General features: G+C 45.9%; 2 protein-coding genes across 3 annotated transcripts in view; both read right to left on the reverse strand.

Annotated features, from left to right (window-relative positions):
* LOC138357476 (uncharacterized) overlaps window positions 1-4,088 on the reverse strand; it is a 63,507-nt gene extending 59,419 nt beyond the window's left edge. Inside the window, exon 1 of the mRNA XM_069314331.1 lies at window positions 3,997-4,088. Within this exon, the coding sequence (XP_069170432.1) occupies window positions 3,997-4,088 (92 nt within the window). The remainder of the gene's footprint in view (window positions 1-3,996) is intronic.
* LOC138357375 (uncharacterized) overlaps window positions 1-16,635 on the reverse strand; it is a 173,332-nt gene extending 156,697 nt beyond the window's left edge. The window contains exons 1-2 of one of the 2 annotated variants that reach the window (XM_069314059.1): window positions 15,998-16,635; window positions 15,802-15,850 (exon numbers count right to left, since the gene is read on the reverse strand). The gene's annotated coding sequence lies outside the window, so the exon portion shown is untranslated. The remainder of the gene's footprint in view (window positions 1-15,801; window positions 15,851-15,997) is intronic. The other variant, XM_069314058.1, reaches the window with a different exon arrangement.
* Window positions 16,636-17,500: the final 865 nt, after the last annotated feature.

Below are 17,500 nucleotides of genomic sequence, written 5' to 3' on the forward strand. Positions count from 1 at the left end.
CACACACACACACACACAAGTATGGCCACACACACACACACACACACACAAGTATGGCCACACACACACACACACAAGTATGGCCACACACACACACACACACAAGTAGGGCCACACAAGGAAGGAGCAAGGAAGGACCTAAAGGAAGGAGCAAGAGAACTGAGCCTACCACTCTCCATAGTGTATAACAAATCACTGGCAACAGGGGAACTGCCAGATATTTGGAAAGCAGCTAACGTAGTCCCGATATACAAGAAAGGGGATAGACAGGAGGCACTGAACTACAGGCCAGTGTCCCTAACCTGCATACCATGCAAGCTGATGGAGAAGATTGTGCGAAAAAAACTAGTGGAGCATCTGGAGCGAAGGAACTTTGTAACACAGCATCAACATGGGTTCAGGGATGGCAGGTCCTGCCTCACAGGGTTACTTGAATTCTACGACCAGGCAACAAAAATAAGGCAAGAAAGAGAATTGTGGGCAGACTGCATATTTTTGGATTGTCAGAAAGCCTTTGATACAGTGCCACACAAGAGGCTAGTGCGAAAGTTGGAGATGCAGGCTGGAGTGAGAGGGAAGGTACTCCGGTGGATAGAGGAGTACCTAAGCAACAGGAGACAACGAGTCTGTGCGAGGAGTGAGGTCTCAGATTGGCGAGACGTCACAAGTGGAGTCCCGCAGGGGTCAGTCCTTGGACCTATACTGTTTCTGGTATATGTAAATGATCTCCCAGAGGGTATAGATTCGTTCCTCTCAATGTTTGCCGACGATGCAAAAATTATGAGGAGGATTGAAACAGAGGATGATAGTAGGAGGCTACAAGATGACCTGGATAGACTGAGTGAATGGTCCAACAAATGGCTGTTGAAGTTCAACCCGAGTAAATGCAAAGTAATGAAACTAGGCAGTGGAAACAGGAGGCCAGGCACAGGATACAGAATAGGAGATGAAGTACTTAATGAAACAGACAGAGAGAAAGATCTAGGAGTTGATATCACACCAAACCTGTCTCCTGAAGCCCACATAAAGAGAATAACGTCTGCGGCATATGCGAGGTTGGCTAACATCAGAACGGCGATCAGGAACCTGTGTAAGGAATCATTCAGAATCTTGTAGACCACATATGTAAGACCAATCCTGGAGTATGCGGCCCCAGCATGGAGCCCGTACCTTGTCAAGCACAAGACGAAGCTGGAAAAAGTCCAAAGGTATGCTACTAGACTAGTCCCAGAACTAAGAGGCATGAGTTATGAGGAAAGGCTGCGGGAAATGCACCTTACGACACTGGAAGACAGAAGAGTAAGGGGGGACATGATCACAACCTACAAAATCCTCAGGGGAATCGACCGGGTAAACAAGGATGAACTATTCAACACTGGTGGGACGCGAACAAGGGGACACAGGTGGAAGCTGAGTACCCAAATGAGCCACTGAGACGTTAGAAAGAACTTTTTCAGTGTCAGAGTAGTTAGTAAATGGAATGCATTAGGAAGTGATGTGGTGGAGGCTGACTCCATACACAGTTTCAAATGTAGATATGATAGAGCCCAGTAGGCTCAGGAATCTGTACATCAGTTGATTGACGGTTGAGAGGCGGGACCAAAGAGCCAGAGCTCAACCCCCGCAAGCACAATTAGGCGAGTACACACACACACACACACACACACACACAAGTAGGGCCACACACACACACACACACACAAGTAGGGCCACACACACACACACAAAGTAGGGCCACACACACACACACAAGTAGGGCCACACACACACACACAAGTAGGGCCACACACACACACACAAGTAGGGCCACACACACAAGTAGGGCCACACACACACACAAGTAGGGCCACACACACACACACAAGTAGGGCCACACACACACACACACACACACACAAGTAGGGCCACACACACACACACACACACACACACACAAGTAGGGCCACACACACACAAGTAGGGCCACACACACACACACACACACACACACACACACACACACAAGTAGGGCCACACACACACACACACACACACACACACAAGTAGGGCCACACACACACACAAGTAGGGCCACACACACACACACAAGTAGGGACACACACACACACACAAGTAGGGCCACACACACACACACACAAGTAGGGCCACACACACACACACAAGTAGGGCCACACACACACACACACAAGTAGGGCCACACACACACACACACAAGTAGGGCCACACACACACACACACAAGTAGGGCCACACACACACACACACAAGTATGGCCACACACACACACACACAAGTAGGGCCACACACACACACAAGTAGGGCCACACACACACACAAGTAGGGCCACACACACACACAAGTAGGGCCACACACACACACAAGTAGGGCCACTCACCTGTACATGAACTTCAACACTCAAGGTATATCTTGCGCTAGATGTTATCACTTAGTCTTGGCTTAGAGTCGGAGCTCCCCCCCTGACAGCTCTTAATTACTATGGTAATTAGTGTGATTATCTCTAGATTGTCTACTATCAACGACTTATCATCAGCAAGTCCTATCAGATGTCAGATCTGGCGTGTGTGTGTGTGTGTGTGTGTGTGTGTGTGTGTGTGTGTGTGTGTGTACTCACCTATTTGTGCTTGCGGGGGTTGAGCTTTGTCTCTTTGGTCCCGCCTCTCAACTGTCAATCAACTGGTGTACAGGTTCCTGAGCCTACTGGGATCTATCATATCTACACTTGAAACTGTGTATGGAGTCAGCCTCCACTACATCACTTCCTAGTGAATCCATTTAATAACTACTCTGACACTGAAAAAATTCTTTCTAATGTCTCTGTGGCTCATTAGGTTACTAAGTTTCCACCTGTGTCCCCTAGTTCGTGTTCTACCCGTGCTGAAGAGTATATCTTTGTTCACCCTGTTCTTCTGAGAATTCTGTAGGTGGTTATCATGTCTCCCCTTACTCTTCTGTTTTCCAGGGACGTGAGGTTCAGCTCCATCAGCCTTTCCTCGTAGCTCATGCTTCTCAGTTCCGGGACAAGTCTGCTGGCATACAGCTGAATCTTCTCTTTGTCTTGTGTTTAACTAGATATGGACTCCAGGCAAGAGCTGCATATTCCAGGATTGGTCTGATATAAGTGGTATACAAGGTCCTGAACGATTCCTTACACAAGTTTCTAAAGGCAGTTCTTATGCTGGCCAACCTATCATATGCCGCTGATGATATCCTTTTGATGTGGGCCTCTGGGGACAGGTTCGGTGTGATATCAATCCCCAGATCTTTCTCTCTATTTGACTCTTGCAGGATTTCACCTCCCAGATGGTACTTTGTGTTCAGCCTTCTGCTCCCTTCGCCTAATTTCATTACTTTACACTTTCCTGAGTTGAACTTTAGCAACCATTTTCTAGAACATTCCTCCAGTTTGTCCAGGTCATCCTGTAGTCTCTGTCTATCTTCATCTGTCTTGATTCTTCTCATAATTTTTGCACCATCAGCAAACCTTTGAGAGGAATGAGTCTATACCCTCTGGAAGATCATTTACATATATTAGAAACAGGATGGTCCAAGTACTGAGCCCTGTGGGACTCTGCTGGTGACATCTCGCCACTCTGATGTCTTCCCCCTCACAGTTACTCGCTGTTTCCTGTTGCTTAGATACTCCCTTATCCACTGGAGCACCTTACCTTTTACTCCTGCCTGTTCTGAACTGTGTGTTTAACTGATCTCTAACACTGTCCATGGAGGGCAGAAGAAAATGCATAAATGCTGGTTAGCATTGTAAATGTGTGGCCACGTCTGTGGTAGGAAAATAATAATAATAATATAAAAAAAAATCCTGCCTGTTGCTCCAACTTTCGTAACAGCCTTTTATGGGGTACTTTGTCAAAGGCTTTCTGACAGTCCAAGAAAATGCAGTCTGCCCACCCTTCTCTTTCTAGCCTAACTTTTGTTGCTTGGTCACAGAATTCTATCAAACCTGTGAGGCACGATTTACCATCTCTGAACCAATGCTGGTGTGTTACGAAGCTGTTTCTCTCTAGATGCTCTACGAGCCTTTTCCTCACGATCTTCTCCATCACCTTGCATGGTACACAAGTTAGGGAAACTGGCTTGTAGTTCAGTGCCTCTTGCCTGTCACCCTTTATGTATATTGGGACTACATTAGCTGTCTTCCAACTTTCCGGTAGGTCTCCTGTTTCCAGTGACCTGTTATACACCATAGAGAGTGGCACACTTAGTGCCTCTGCACCTTCTTTTAGTATCTATGGTGAGATTCTGTCAGGACCAACAGCCTTTGTCACATTCAGCTCCAACAGATTCCTTTTGACCTCATCACTGGTGAGGTCAAATTCCTCCAAGGTTGCTTGGTTTGCCTCATTTAGTGCTGGGGCTTCACCTTGTTCTTCTGTGAAGACCGCCTGGAATCTCCTGTCGAGTTCTTCACACACCACCTTATTATTTTCTGTGTATTTGTTCTCAGTTTCATCACTTGTTCCTTCACTGCTGTTTTCCTCCTGATGTGGCTGTAGAGCAGTTTGTGTGTGTGTGTGTGTGTGTGTGTGTGTGTGTGTATTCACCTTGTTGAGCTGAGTTCAGGCTGAGGAACTGTAAGGGTAAGGCTGAGGAACTAATCCACAAGTGGAGTGATGCAGCATCCTCCTCCTCCCACCCTACAGAAGTAAGCAGGGAACAGCTCCTGAGACATGACAGAATAATTACGATAACAAGAGCACAGTCTAGTGATGACGAATATGGGGAACCAATCACAGCCCAGGAAGTAAGGGGCGCTATGAAAAAGGGTAAAAGTACAGCACCTGGTGAGGATGGCGTCACCTACGACATACTCAATGCACTGTGTGAAGTGTCTGGGAATCCACTACTCCACCTGTTTAACAAGTCATTCCTAAGTGAAGTGTTGCCCACACAATGGAAACACGCAATAATTGTTCCCATACCGAAGCCCAATGACCCTGGTAATTACAGACCTATCAGCCTCGTGTCATGCACTTGCAAGATGCTTGAAAGGATCCTCTTAAACCGACTGTTGCACAAAATAGGCAGGTTAGGGGAGGGGGTCAATGGGTTTGTTAAAGGACAGAGCACTGCAAATTGTATAGTTAATTACTTGGCTAATGACACAGCTAGGTAGGGACCCGGTGGCTGAGCGGACAGAGCACTGTACGCGTGATCCTGTGGTCCCGGGTTCGATCCCGGGCGCCGGAGAGAAACGATGGGCAGAGTTTCTTTCACCCTGATGCACCTGTTACCTAGCAGTAAATAGGTACCTGGGAGTTAGTCAGCTGTCACGAGCTGCTTCCTGGGGGTGGAGGCCTAGTCGAGGACCGGGCCGCGGGGACACTAAAAAAAAAAAAGAAGGTAGCTTGTATTTGTTGACATCAAAGGAACCTTCGACAAAGCGCAGGGGATTGTGATCCTGGACGAGCTTGCATGCATGGGTGTCAAGGGGAGACACATGAAATAGATTGCAGACTACCTCACAGGGAGGAAAGTCAAGGTCTGCTTCAACGGAGCAGTCTCCAGAACAATGAATATGGAACTTGGTACCCCCCAAGGAGGAGTCTTAAGCCCTACACTATTCAATGTACTTACGAACGCCATTGCACATATTGAATTTCCAGAAGGAACACAACAAGTGGGATATGCAGATGATGTCCTAATACAAGCTCCCACCTTGGGAAAAATTAAATAGTCCATTGAACTCCTTGGAATGAAATGTGTTGAACTCTGGTGCAACACTTGAATGGGTTGACCACTATCGGTACCTTGGCGTCACTGCCGGCTCTAACAAGGGGAAGAAAGAGGAGCTCAACCAGATTATAGGAACAGCTCCTGCATGTATAGGAACATGCAAAAGTCGACTCAGGGCACTGAAAGCTATGACCTGGAATGGTCATGGGGCCTCTATTGCCGTACTTAAAATGATGTACACAGCCTATGTGCGCCCCGTCCTAGACTATGTCGCACCAAAACTGGTGCGGCATAGTCTATGTCTTACTATATAGACTTATTATAGAGACACTTATTCCCAAAACGGTATGAAAAAACTTGAAAGCATCCAAAATGAAGCCATGACAATCATTCTTGGAGTTCCAAGAACTGCCAAAACGTCTAATCTACGAGAGTTGTCCCTTCCCAGTGTTAAAAGCAGAATTAAGGAACTGAATGCTATGTTTGCAATTAAGATAGGCAGAGGTCACTATTACAATGATATTATCAAGAAAAAAAATGAGTTCTGTGCTACTTACAGGAGGAAACAGGAAAAGCAAAACATGCCAACACAGATCAGTCTGTTACCTCCAAGAAGTTCCCGTGCTTGAGCAAGCCCGCGAGCACATGCCTGTAGAGAGGTTACCTTCCTGGGTGGATAACCCATGCAGAATTATTATCAACAAGATGACAACGAAGAAGTCCAGTATGATACCACAAGAAATGAGGCATAGGTATCTTGGTATCTTGAGGAAATTTATAAAGAAGCCGGAGATGAATTATATCAAATCTACACTGATGGGTCATCTAATCCTGTCAAATGGCAGGGCTGGTGCAGCATACACTGTCATTAGGAATAATGCCTTTCAACGCGGAAATGAAGAAAAAGCGCGTATTGCGAACGATGCCTTCAGAACGCAAGCAGAGCTAACTGTCATTGTTTTGGCGTTAAGATTCCTTGAACGAAACATTAACGGTGCAGTGATCTGCACTGACTCAAAAGCAGCACTACAAAGACTTAATAAATATCGGGCAGAAAACCTTGCGATAGTCGCTGAAATCAAGAGAGCTGTGAGAATACTAACCAGCCATGGAAGAGTCGTCAAATTTCTGTGGATTCCCTCCCATGTTGGAATCTATGGAAATGAACGAGCAGATGTGCTGGCTGCTGAGGGTGCTGAAGACCTTATTGAATACTTCATATCCAAGACTCTTCTACAAATTAGAGGTATTATCAGGCAACATCACCGTGACAAGGTAACTGAGGAAAGAAGGATAGAAGAACAAATCAGTGAATCTGTACGATGGTCCAACATGGTTGCTGCTGGCAATCCCAATCATTATGGACGAAGAGGAGGAGGACGCGGGAGAGAATAATAGCAAGAATCTGTCTTGGATACTAATATCCATGGAGACTCAGAATAGAAACAACAGTTGAGCAGCGGAGCTGCAGAATCTGTGGCGTGTGACGGACACCGCCTTGACCACTACCTGAGAGCGTTAACATCTAAGAGTCATTAGAAGTATGTGTAGAATAATAAACCCCACATTGTTTGAGTTAGAAAAACACTATTTGTCAAATATAGATACTGTTCTAAAAAGATTCCCTATTTTGCACCAGCAATATAACGTAAGATTTTAAGGGTTGACAAATGTTAATCTTCTTGTTCACTTGAGACAGTTAAGCAGGTCCCAGCTGTGTCTGGGTACAAGTGACAGGATGAACAACCCAGCGGGTTTTCTTCCTATTGGAGAGAGTTGTAAATGCTGTTATGGCGGTGTGTCCACTCACAAGATGAGTGGCGCTGCCCAATAAACTCGCCCCTCGGGTCAAAACTAAAAATTAAAATTTAGCATCGAGGTGTTGCTTACCTTAACAGATGAGCGGGCTGGAGTACCACGTCAAGGACTAGGCGGCTAGACTAGACAAGTATTCACCTAGTTATGCTTGCGGGGGTTGAGCTCTACTCTTTCGGTCCGCCTCTCAACTGTCAATCAATCAACTGTTACTAACACCCCCCCCCCCACACACATACACACAATTGACTGATCTTCAGTTGACTGATCTACTGAACTGTTCAGTAACAGTTCACTGATCTTCACACAGAATGGAGAAGACATCGAGAATTTGGAACATGAAATACCTCTAGGAGCCAGTGACCATTGTGTCCTAGTCTTTGGCTACATGATGGAACTCAAAATTGAGAGCAAAGGACAAGAAGTCTGGAAAAGGAGAGTTGATTACAGGAAAGGGAACTACAAAAGGATAAGGGACTACCTGGGAGAGGTACAGTGGGAGGAAGAAATTAGAAGGAAAAACAATGCAAGATATGATGAACCAAGTCATATGGAAATGCAAGGAGGCCGAAGAGATTTATTCCAACAGTAAAGGAAAAAAGCAGGAGGGAATATAATAACCCATGGTTTAATAGACAGTGTCAGGAAGCAAAAATGAGAAGCAGGAGGGAGTGGAGGAAGTACAGAAGACAAAGGACAGAGGACAACAGGATTAGATGTAACACAGCTAGGAACGATTACATTAGCATAAGACGAACATCGGAAAGAAATTATGAGAATGATATTGCAATCAAGGCGAAAAAGTAACCCAAATTACTACACAGCCATATAAGAAGCAAGATGTCGGTAAATGACCAAGTGACAAGACGAATAATGAAAACAGAAGGGGCATATACAGAAAGTGACAGGGAAATCTGCGAGGTACTGAATGCAAGTTTCCATGGAGTGTTCACGACTGAGCCTGAACATCTCCCATTGTTAGAAGAGATTACCCCAGACAGAAGACTATTGCATATAGAGGTGACAGCAGAGGAGATAATGAAACAGTTGACAACACTGGATGCAATTAAAGCGGTTGGACCAGACAAATTATGATCGTGGATACTAAAAGAGGCAGTGCAGGCCCTCAGCGCACCTCTGGCAATGATCTTTAATGAGTCACTTATGTCGGGAGAATTGCCCAGTTGTTGGAAGAAGACAAATGTCATACCGATTTTCAAGAAAGGAGATAGTGAGGAAGCACTTAACTACAGACCCGTATCACTGACAAGCATCCCCTGTAAAATACATGAAAGAATAATTAAGCTAAGACTTTTTGTACACTTGGAGAGCATTAGGTTTGTAAACAAACACCAACATGGGTTCTAGACAGGGAAATCATGCCTAACAAACCTTTTAGGATTCTATGATAAAGTAACAAGGATAAGGCAGGACAGAGAAGGATGGGCAGACTGCATATTTCTAGACTTCCAAAAGGCCTTTGATACAGTATCGCACATGAGACTGCTATTCAAACTTGAGAGGCAGGCAGGAGTAAGTCTAAAGGCCCTAGCATGGGTAAGGAACTACCTAACAGGAAGGAGCCAGAGAGTAATGGTAAGGGGCGAGAAGTCGGACTGGCGAACAGTAACGAGTGGTGTACCTCAAGGATCGGTGCTGGGACCAATTTTATTTCTAATTTACATAAATGATATGTTTACAGGAGTGGAATTCTACATGTCAATGTTCGCGGATGACACAAAACTAATAAGAAGACTTGTGACAGATGAGGATTGCAGGATCCTCCAGGAGGATCTAGACAGGTTGCAGAGTTGGTCAGAGAAATGGCTACTGGAGTTCAACAGGAGTAAATGTAAAGTTATGGAAATGGGATCAGGTGATAGGAAACCAAAGGGACATTACACAATGATGGGGAATTGCCTACCTGTGATGATTCGAGAAAGAGACCTGGGAGTGGACGTAACACCTAATCTAACTCCTGAGGCACATATAAATAGGATAACGACAGTAGCGTACTCCACACTGGCAAAAGTTAGAACATCATTCAGAAACCAAAGTGATGAGGCTTTTAGGGCGCTTTACACTGCCTACGTGATGCCAGTCTTAGAGTATGTCGCGCCATCATCGAGTCCTCACCTGAAGAAACGCATAAGGAAACTGGAAAAGGTTCAGAAGTTTGCGACGAGGCTTGTCCCAGAGTTACGAGGGATGGGATATGAAGAACGCCTGAAGGAACTGAACCTAACGACACTAGAAAAAAGAAGGGAGAAAGGGGGATATGACAAGAACATATAAAATACTCAGGGGAATTGACAAAGTGGAAATAGATGAAATGTTCACACGTAATAGTAACAGAACGAGGGGACATGGGTGGAAGCTGGAAACTCAGATGAGTCACAGAGATGTTAGGAAGTATTCTTTTAGCGTGAGAGTAGTGGAAAAATGAAATACACTTAAGGAGCAGGTTGTGGAAGTATAAACTCTATTCATACTTTTAAAACTAGATATGATAGGGAAACGGGACAGGAGTCATTGCTGTAAACAACCGATGGCTAGAAAGGCGGGATCCAAGAGTCAATGCTCGATCCTGCAAGCACAAATAGGTAAGTACACAGAGTTTGGTGTGATATCTAGGAGTTGATATCACACCAAACCTGTCTCCTGAAGCCCACATAAAAAGAATTCAGTCTCCGAGGTGTAGTGGTAAGAGAAGCAGTCTCCGTGGTGTAGTGGTAAGACACTCGCCTGGCGTTCCGCGAGCGCTATGTCATGGGTTCGTAACCTGGCCGGGGAGGATTTACTGGGCGCAATTCCTTAACTGTAGCCTCTGTTTAACGCAACAGTAAAATGTGTACTTGGTTGTAACAACGATTCTTCGCGGCAGGGGATCGTATTCCAGGGACCTGCCCGAAACGCTACGCGTACTAGTGGCTGTACAAGAATGTAACAACTCTTGTATATATCTCAAAAAAAAAAAAAAAAAAAAAAAAATTACATCTGCGGCGTACGCGAGGCTGGCTAACATCAGAACAGCCTTCAGGAACCTATGTAAAGAATCATTCAGAACCTTGTATACCGCTTATGTAAGACCAATCCTGGAGTATGTGGTCCCAGCATGGAACCCGTACCTTGTCAAGCACAAGACGAAGCAGGAAAAAGTTTAGAGGTATGCCACTAGGCTAGTCCCAGAACTAAGAGGCATGAGTTACGTGGAACGCCTGCGTGAGATGCACCTCACGACATTGAAACACAGGGGAGACATGATCACTACCTACAAAATTCTCAGAGGAATTGACAGGATAGATAAGGATAAACTTTTTAATACGGGTGGAATGCGAACAAGGAGACACAGGTGGATATTGAGTACCCAAATGAGCCACAGGGACGTTAGAAAGAACTTTTTCATTATCAGAGTAGTTAACAAGTGGAATGCATTAGGCAGTGATGTGGTGGAGGCTGACTACACAGTTTCAAATGTAGAAATGATAGAGCCCAGTAGGCTCAGGAATCTATACATCAGTTGATTGACGGTTGAGAGGCGGGATCAAAGAGCCAGAGCTCAACCCCCCCCCCCCCCGCAAGCACAACTAGGTGAGTACACACCCAGGAAGCAGCCCATAACAGCTGTATAACTCCCAGGTACCTATTTACTGCTAGGTAACAGGGGCATCAGGGTGAAAGAGACTCTGCCCATCTGAATCCGCCGGCGCTGGGAATCGAACCCGGGACCACAGGACTATGTATCCAGGGTGCTGTCAAGCACCCTGGATACGCTGGATCAGCTACCAGCGCCTGTAGGTTGTGGTTGACCCATCATGACCTGCGATACACTCACACGCACAAATTTAGCAAAACGACGTAATATTTCAGCACAAGACGAGAAACACTGCACAAAGAATTATTCGTACCGACACGTATGTAATGTTGCAACAGTCGTTAATGCCTGTGTTCGTCTGTTTCCTGTAAAAGGCAAAACTATCCCGAGTCAAAAACGTTTAGTAACGTACAGCCGTAACCGTGTTTTCTGCCCTGATCACCAATATCACAATGCGCTTTAAATATCTTACTAGACAACATACAAATAGTTTAAGCTCCGGCACCCATTAAAAACCAACTTTATTTTACATGACTTGCTACCTGGAGTTGCGTGTGGGAGGGTGCTGTTTAGGGTGTCGCACCATGGGGCCCCCCCCTCCCCCCTGTTGTGCGTGCCCAGTCTGTAGGCCTCAAGTTTTATGGTCGAGCTGGATATCCTGAGGTGGGACTAGTGCTGTGTGACATGCTGCTGGATATCCTGAGGTGGGGCTAGTGCTGTGTGACATGCTGCTGGATATCCTGAGGTGGGGCTAGTGCTGTGTGACATGCTGCGGGTCCCTGTGGTGAATGTTTATTGCATTGAACTGGTGACTGCCCGTAGGATGATTGTTAAGTTTATGACGGAGTAGGTGTATCGGGCATTTTTACGTCGTCACGAGGGGCGGACCTTGCCCCTGCCAGAAGCGCACATGGGGGTGCGCTTGGAATTCCCAGAGGGGGGGTTACTGAGGCGTTATTTCGGCCAGTTTGGAGCGGTCGTCAGTGTGCGGTTGTACATGCTCTCCTTGGGTACGCTTAAGGGTGTGCAGCCGGACATTCGCACCCTGGGAATGAGGCTGTGGGTGGACATTCCGCCTCAAGTGAAGGTCCTGGGTTGTTACGTTAGGGTGTATTATGCCCCCCAGCCCCATACGTGTTACCGTTGTGGAATCTTGGGCCATCATTCTGCTGTCGCGCCCGTCAACTTCTTCCGTGAGGAGGACTTCCCGCCGCTCCCTGTGGAGGAGGATTCGGTGGATGTGGACGACTCTTTGGCTGCTGACGTGCTCCGTGTGTTGCCTGTTGTGCCTCCTGTTGCTGTTGCCTCTCCTCAGGAGGTTGTGTCGCCATTAGGTGCTCGTCCTGCCCCGGTTGCTGTCCCGGATGCTCCCGTGGTTCTTCCGGATCCAATCTGCACAGCTCTCCCGTCTTCATGTTCTTTAACTGCGGTGCCTGTCACTGCGCCCTCGCCATGTCCCCAGGCTGTGCTGGATGCTGGGGTGGCTGTGGGGCCTCCTACTGTGCTCAACCTGGTTCTCTGTGTGGTTGAGGATTCTGCCGTCCTGGGGAGAGCGTTGGTTCGCCCGGCTTGTGTTGACCAGGACTCTGGGTCGACATCCGGCTCTGATGATGTGCAGCCGGTGCCCAAGCGTTCCCGGCGATCTTCTTCTGCCTGGGCTGATGTGGGAGAATTCGACGATTATGGGTCTTCCAGCGACGGCGGTGTGGTTCCGGGTGCGTCGCAGTCTTCGGTGGTGGCGGAGGTCCATGTGCCTGTGGCTGCCAGTGACGGTGTTTCAGACTTCCCTTCTGGTGTGGTGCCTGTGGAGCTTGCTTCGGGTGCTTCGTCCACGTCGGATGGTTCTGGTTCTGCGCGGGGAGAGAGGGGCGTTCCTCCTGCTGGGGTTCGTGGTGATCTGGTGGTGGTGTTGAAAAAGGTTGCTCGCTCTGGGGGTTCCGTACCCTCAGCCTCGATCCCTGTTTCATCGGGGGCGGTTTTGCCTCCTCTCCCGTCTCCAGCCGTATCTTCTGCTTCTCCTGCGGTGTCGGGGGTGGTGTTACCTCCTTGGCAGCCTTCGCTTCCTTCTCCTGTGCAGCTGGCGGCGGGGCCGTCTCGGTGGCCTATGTACGCTTCTTTGGTATCTTCTGCTTCCTCGGGGGAGGTGGTTCGCCGTGCCCCCTGCTCGTTATGCAACTTCTGCCGACCAGCTCCGAGAGCTGATGTTTCCGCCTGATTTAGTGATTCCTGAATTTATGAGGCTCCCGTGAAGCAAGGGAATCGTTGCCCTACCGACATGGAGTATTTGATATGGGAGGCCTATAAGGACAAATATCCTCTGTATAAGTTCCCTGAGAAGTATTTACCTCCCATTGAGGTTTGTTCTCCTTTCAAGTGATTTATTTGTTTGCTTTGTGATGTGGGGTTGTGTCCGTGGATGTGATGTGGGGTTGTGTCCGTGGATGTGGGGTGTGGATGCGTGCGTGCGTGTGTGTGTGTGTGTATATGTGTGTGTGTGTGTGTGTGTGTGTGTGTGGGGGGGGGGGGAGGTTTGTTTTTCCGGTTCCTGCGTGCTCAATATTTCCGGTTCCTGTGAGTTCCGGTGTGTGCTTGTGTGCGGAGTGTTTGCGTGCCCTTCGGGCTGCTTGTGTGGTCGTGCCTGTTTTTGTTTCCATTATTATGAATTGCCGCTGTTCTTTTCTTTTTATGTGTTATATTTTTATGTTTCCTTTCTTCTTATTGTCATTATGTATTGGTGCCTCTCCGTGTGTGGTTTCCGGGGCCGGTAGGCTTGTTTGGTAATGTGTGTTTCCATGGTTGGGTGGTTGGGTGCGGGGTCGGGTACTGTGTATTGTCCTGTTATTTTTGTAATGTCTTGCATTGTGTTTGTACTTTTTGTTGGGTTTTTGTTGTCGGCCCTTCAGGCCAGTATTTAGTATTTTTGTAATTTTGTACTTTTGTGATTTGTGTTTTGTTTGTTTTGTTCTCGTTTTATTGTATTTATATGCTTGCTTGCATGTAAAAATAAAAAAAATAAGAACTTCACTTCACATCAATCAGTCACAACACTTCAACAATCTGTCAGTATTACAACATCAAGTAACTTCAACCCTGTAACTGAATATTAATTTTTTTCTGACCTTAAGATTTTAAAAAGTCTGTATGTGACTTATACGTTGTGAACCCGCCGGTTATTTATTTTGATGATGAGCAATGAAAACATTGCCCAAAAGGCTTAGTTAACTTCCGGTTTTCAAAGCACACGCTCTAAGCATCTCGTCCCGAAAAAACAAAGAACCAAAAACTCATTAATCAAGCACCCAAATCCCCCCCTCCCCCCCCCCCTGTTTGTGAGTGCAAAAACGCTTTACTCATGATTATATATAAGTTTTATTTATTTCAGAAACTGCCGATTTTTTTTATACACAACTCGTTAAACTTGGTAAATGTGTTCCTGGGACCGGCCGCAACTGGGAAGGGGCCTTACTGAACGACGGGTCGCCAACCACTCAACCCCACATATTACAAATACATTTCCCGCCAAACACACACACAAACTACAACGTTGGTACAACGTTCGAACAAGTTTTGACACCTCCGAACCAGTTATAAGAACCAATATAGCAAGTTGTAACAACGTTCTAATACGTCATAAACACGTTAAGCCAAGATGTAACAACTATATTACAAGTTTATATAATTACATATATAATATAAATATATAATTATAATTACCTATAGGACCACAACACGTAATCTAGCCAATCATAGGCTTAATTGAGCACAGAATAATCATATATATATAAAATTTAATTTCTATTCGCTCTATTTCTATTTTTTTTTTTTAGATATATACAAGAGTTGTTACATTCTTGTACAGCCACTAGTACGCGTAGCGTTTCGGGCAGGTCCCTGGAATACGATCCCCTGCCGCGAAGAATCGTTGTTACAACCAAGTACACATTTTACTGTTGAGTTAAACAGAGGCTACAGTTAAGGATTTGCGCCCAGTAAATCCTCCCCGGCCAGGATACGAACCCATGACAAAGCGCTCGCGGAACGCCAGGCGAGTGTCTTACCATTACACCACGGAGACTGGTATTCTAAATGGTTACAAAGTTACATTAAAGCATTACATCTTAAAGCATTGTTTGTGGCGACAATCATCTCATTAGGTGGGATATATGGCTGTTGAGGCGGGCGAGGACAACTACCAGACGGAGAACCTAACACTTGGCAGCTTGACGTCTAAAGTTACGATCGCCGTCAAGCGATCACTTGATCACTTACAATGATCGCATAACACTTTGAACATAACAAAGTACTTCATACAATATTTTATACTTTAGGAAATGACTTTGTTATCCGAGTTTTTTTAAGCTGTCAATAATTAACAGACATTATATGGCATCACAGTCCCCGTGGGGCAGTGGTAAGACATTCGCTTGGCGTTTCGCGAGCGCTTTGACTTGGGTTCGAATCCTGGCAGGGGAGGATTGACCGGGCGACAATCCTTAACTGTAGCCTCTGTTCACCCAGCAGAGAATGGGTACCTGGCTGTTAAACGATTTGGCGGGTCGTATTCCGGGGAAAATTAGGATTAAGGACCTGCCCGGAACGCTGCGCGTGCTGGTGGCTGTACAGGAATGTAAAAATCTTGTAAATTGTAAATCAGTGGAAACATAAACAACTTTTACGTACCTTGAAAATTGGTGAATTTCAGTCCCACGATGAGCTAATGGGCAATTACCTGAAATGACAGGAAAAATCATTATTTATATTATTTTGTAATTGTCTTTTTATAATAAAATGCTTATATACTACATGATTATTAATATTTAAATCCGTATAAATAGCGCAGATATATGTGAGGCTTTAGCAGCGAGGTGCTGCTTACCTTAACAGACGAGCGGGCTGGAGTACCACGTCATCAAGGACGAGGCCACTGGAGGACCTGGTCAAGTGAGGTCAGGCTGGGCCAAGTGGTTGACCCATCATGACCTGCGACACATTCCCACGCACAAATTTAGCAAAACGACGTAATATTTCAGCACAAGACGGGAAACACTGCAGAAAGAATTAGACGTACCGACGCGTATGTAATGTTGCAACAGTCGTCAAGGCATCTCTTCGTCTCTTCATACTAATAGTTACATTAATATTTTTTACTAGACACTAAACTATCCCGAGTCAATAACACTAAGTAACGGACAGCCGTAACCGCGTTTTCTGCCCTGATATATCAGTTATTCCTCACCGATATCACAATGCGCTTTAAGTATCTCACTAGGCAACATGCGAATTGTTTAAGTTCCGGCATCCATTAAGAACAAGCTTAATTTCACGTCAGCTAGTCACGACACTCAAACAATTTGTCAATATTACAACATTCTCTCACTTCAGCTCTCTGCAACCGAATATTTACAAAACTATTTATTTTCCAGCAGAAGTGTTTAAATTCATCATTAGCGTATTAATATTTCCCGTTTCCATCACAATTGGCACCTCGGCCCTCCACCAGTACACAACTCTATATGCAGCCCATCCTCATAAACAAAGGCCAAAGTCCATTCCATGCACCCGCCAAACCCCCCCGCTTATGAATGAAAACGGTTTACACACGACTCACAATTGATGACGTCCGAACACTTCCGGAACAAGTGCTTCACTGACGAATTGTGTTCAAATCACAACGCTATAAATGCTTCATCCACGTACTACAAATACCCAGCCCGTCCTCCAAACAAAGATCCAAAAGTGATTCCATGCACCCGCCAAACTCCCTGTTTATGAATGAAAAACGGGTTACACACGACTCACAACTGCTGACGTTCGGACATATCCGGAACAAGTGCTTCACTGACGAATTTTGTTCGAATCACAACGCTATAAATTTTCAGCCCGTCCTCCAAACAAAGATCCAAAAGTGATTCCATGCACCCGCCAAACCCCCTGTTTATGAATGTAAAGCAGTTTACACACGACTCACAACTGCTGACGTTCGAACATATCCGGAACAAGTGCTTCACTGACGAATTTTGTTCGAATCACAACGCTATAAATGCTTCACCCACGTACTACAAATACAAATAATCGCCAACAGAACCTAAACACCTAACCTAACCTAACCTATGCCTATATAGGCACAATATGCTATTATATTATAATATTAATTTACAGTTGAGAAAATTCCCGTTTTGAATGAACAGCAAGTAAAAATTTATGAATGCGTCTGTGGGATCAACCGCTGGATGTAATGGACTTGAGGGAACTCCAGGTTCAACCTTGAGGCCGAGCGGACGTCTGGACTCCTCCTCCGCCTGGGTGCCGCCTGATCACATCTTGTTTTCGCGTTTTAACTTTGCTACTGCCGTTTGACATCCCTTTTCAGCGGTCTGAT

Source organism: Procambarus clarkii, chromosome 78, assembly GCF_040958095.1.
Source record: "Procambarus clarkii isolate CNS0578487 chromosome 78, FALCON_Pclarkii_2.0, whole genome shotgun sequence".
NCBI lineage: Eukaryota > Metazoa > Arthropoda > Malacostraca > Decapoda > Cambaridae > Procambarus > Procambarus clarkii.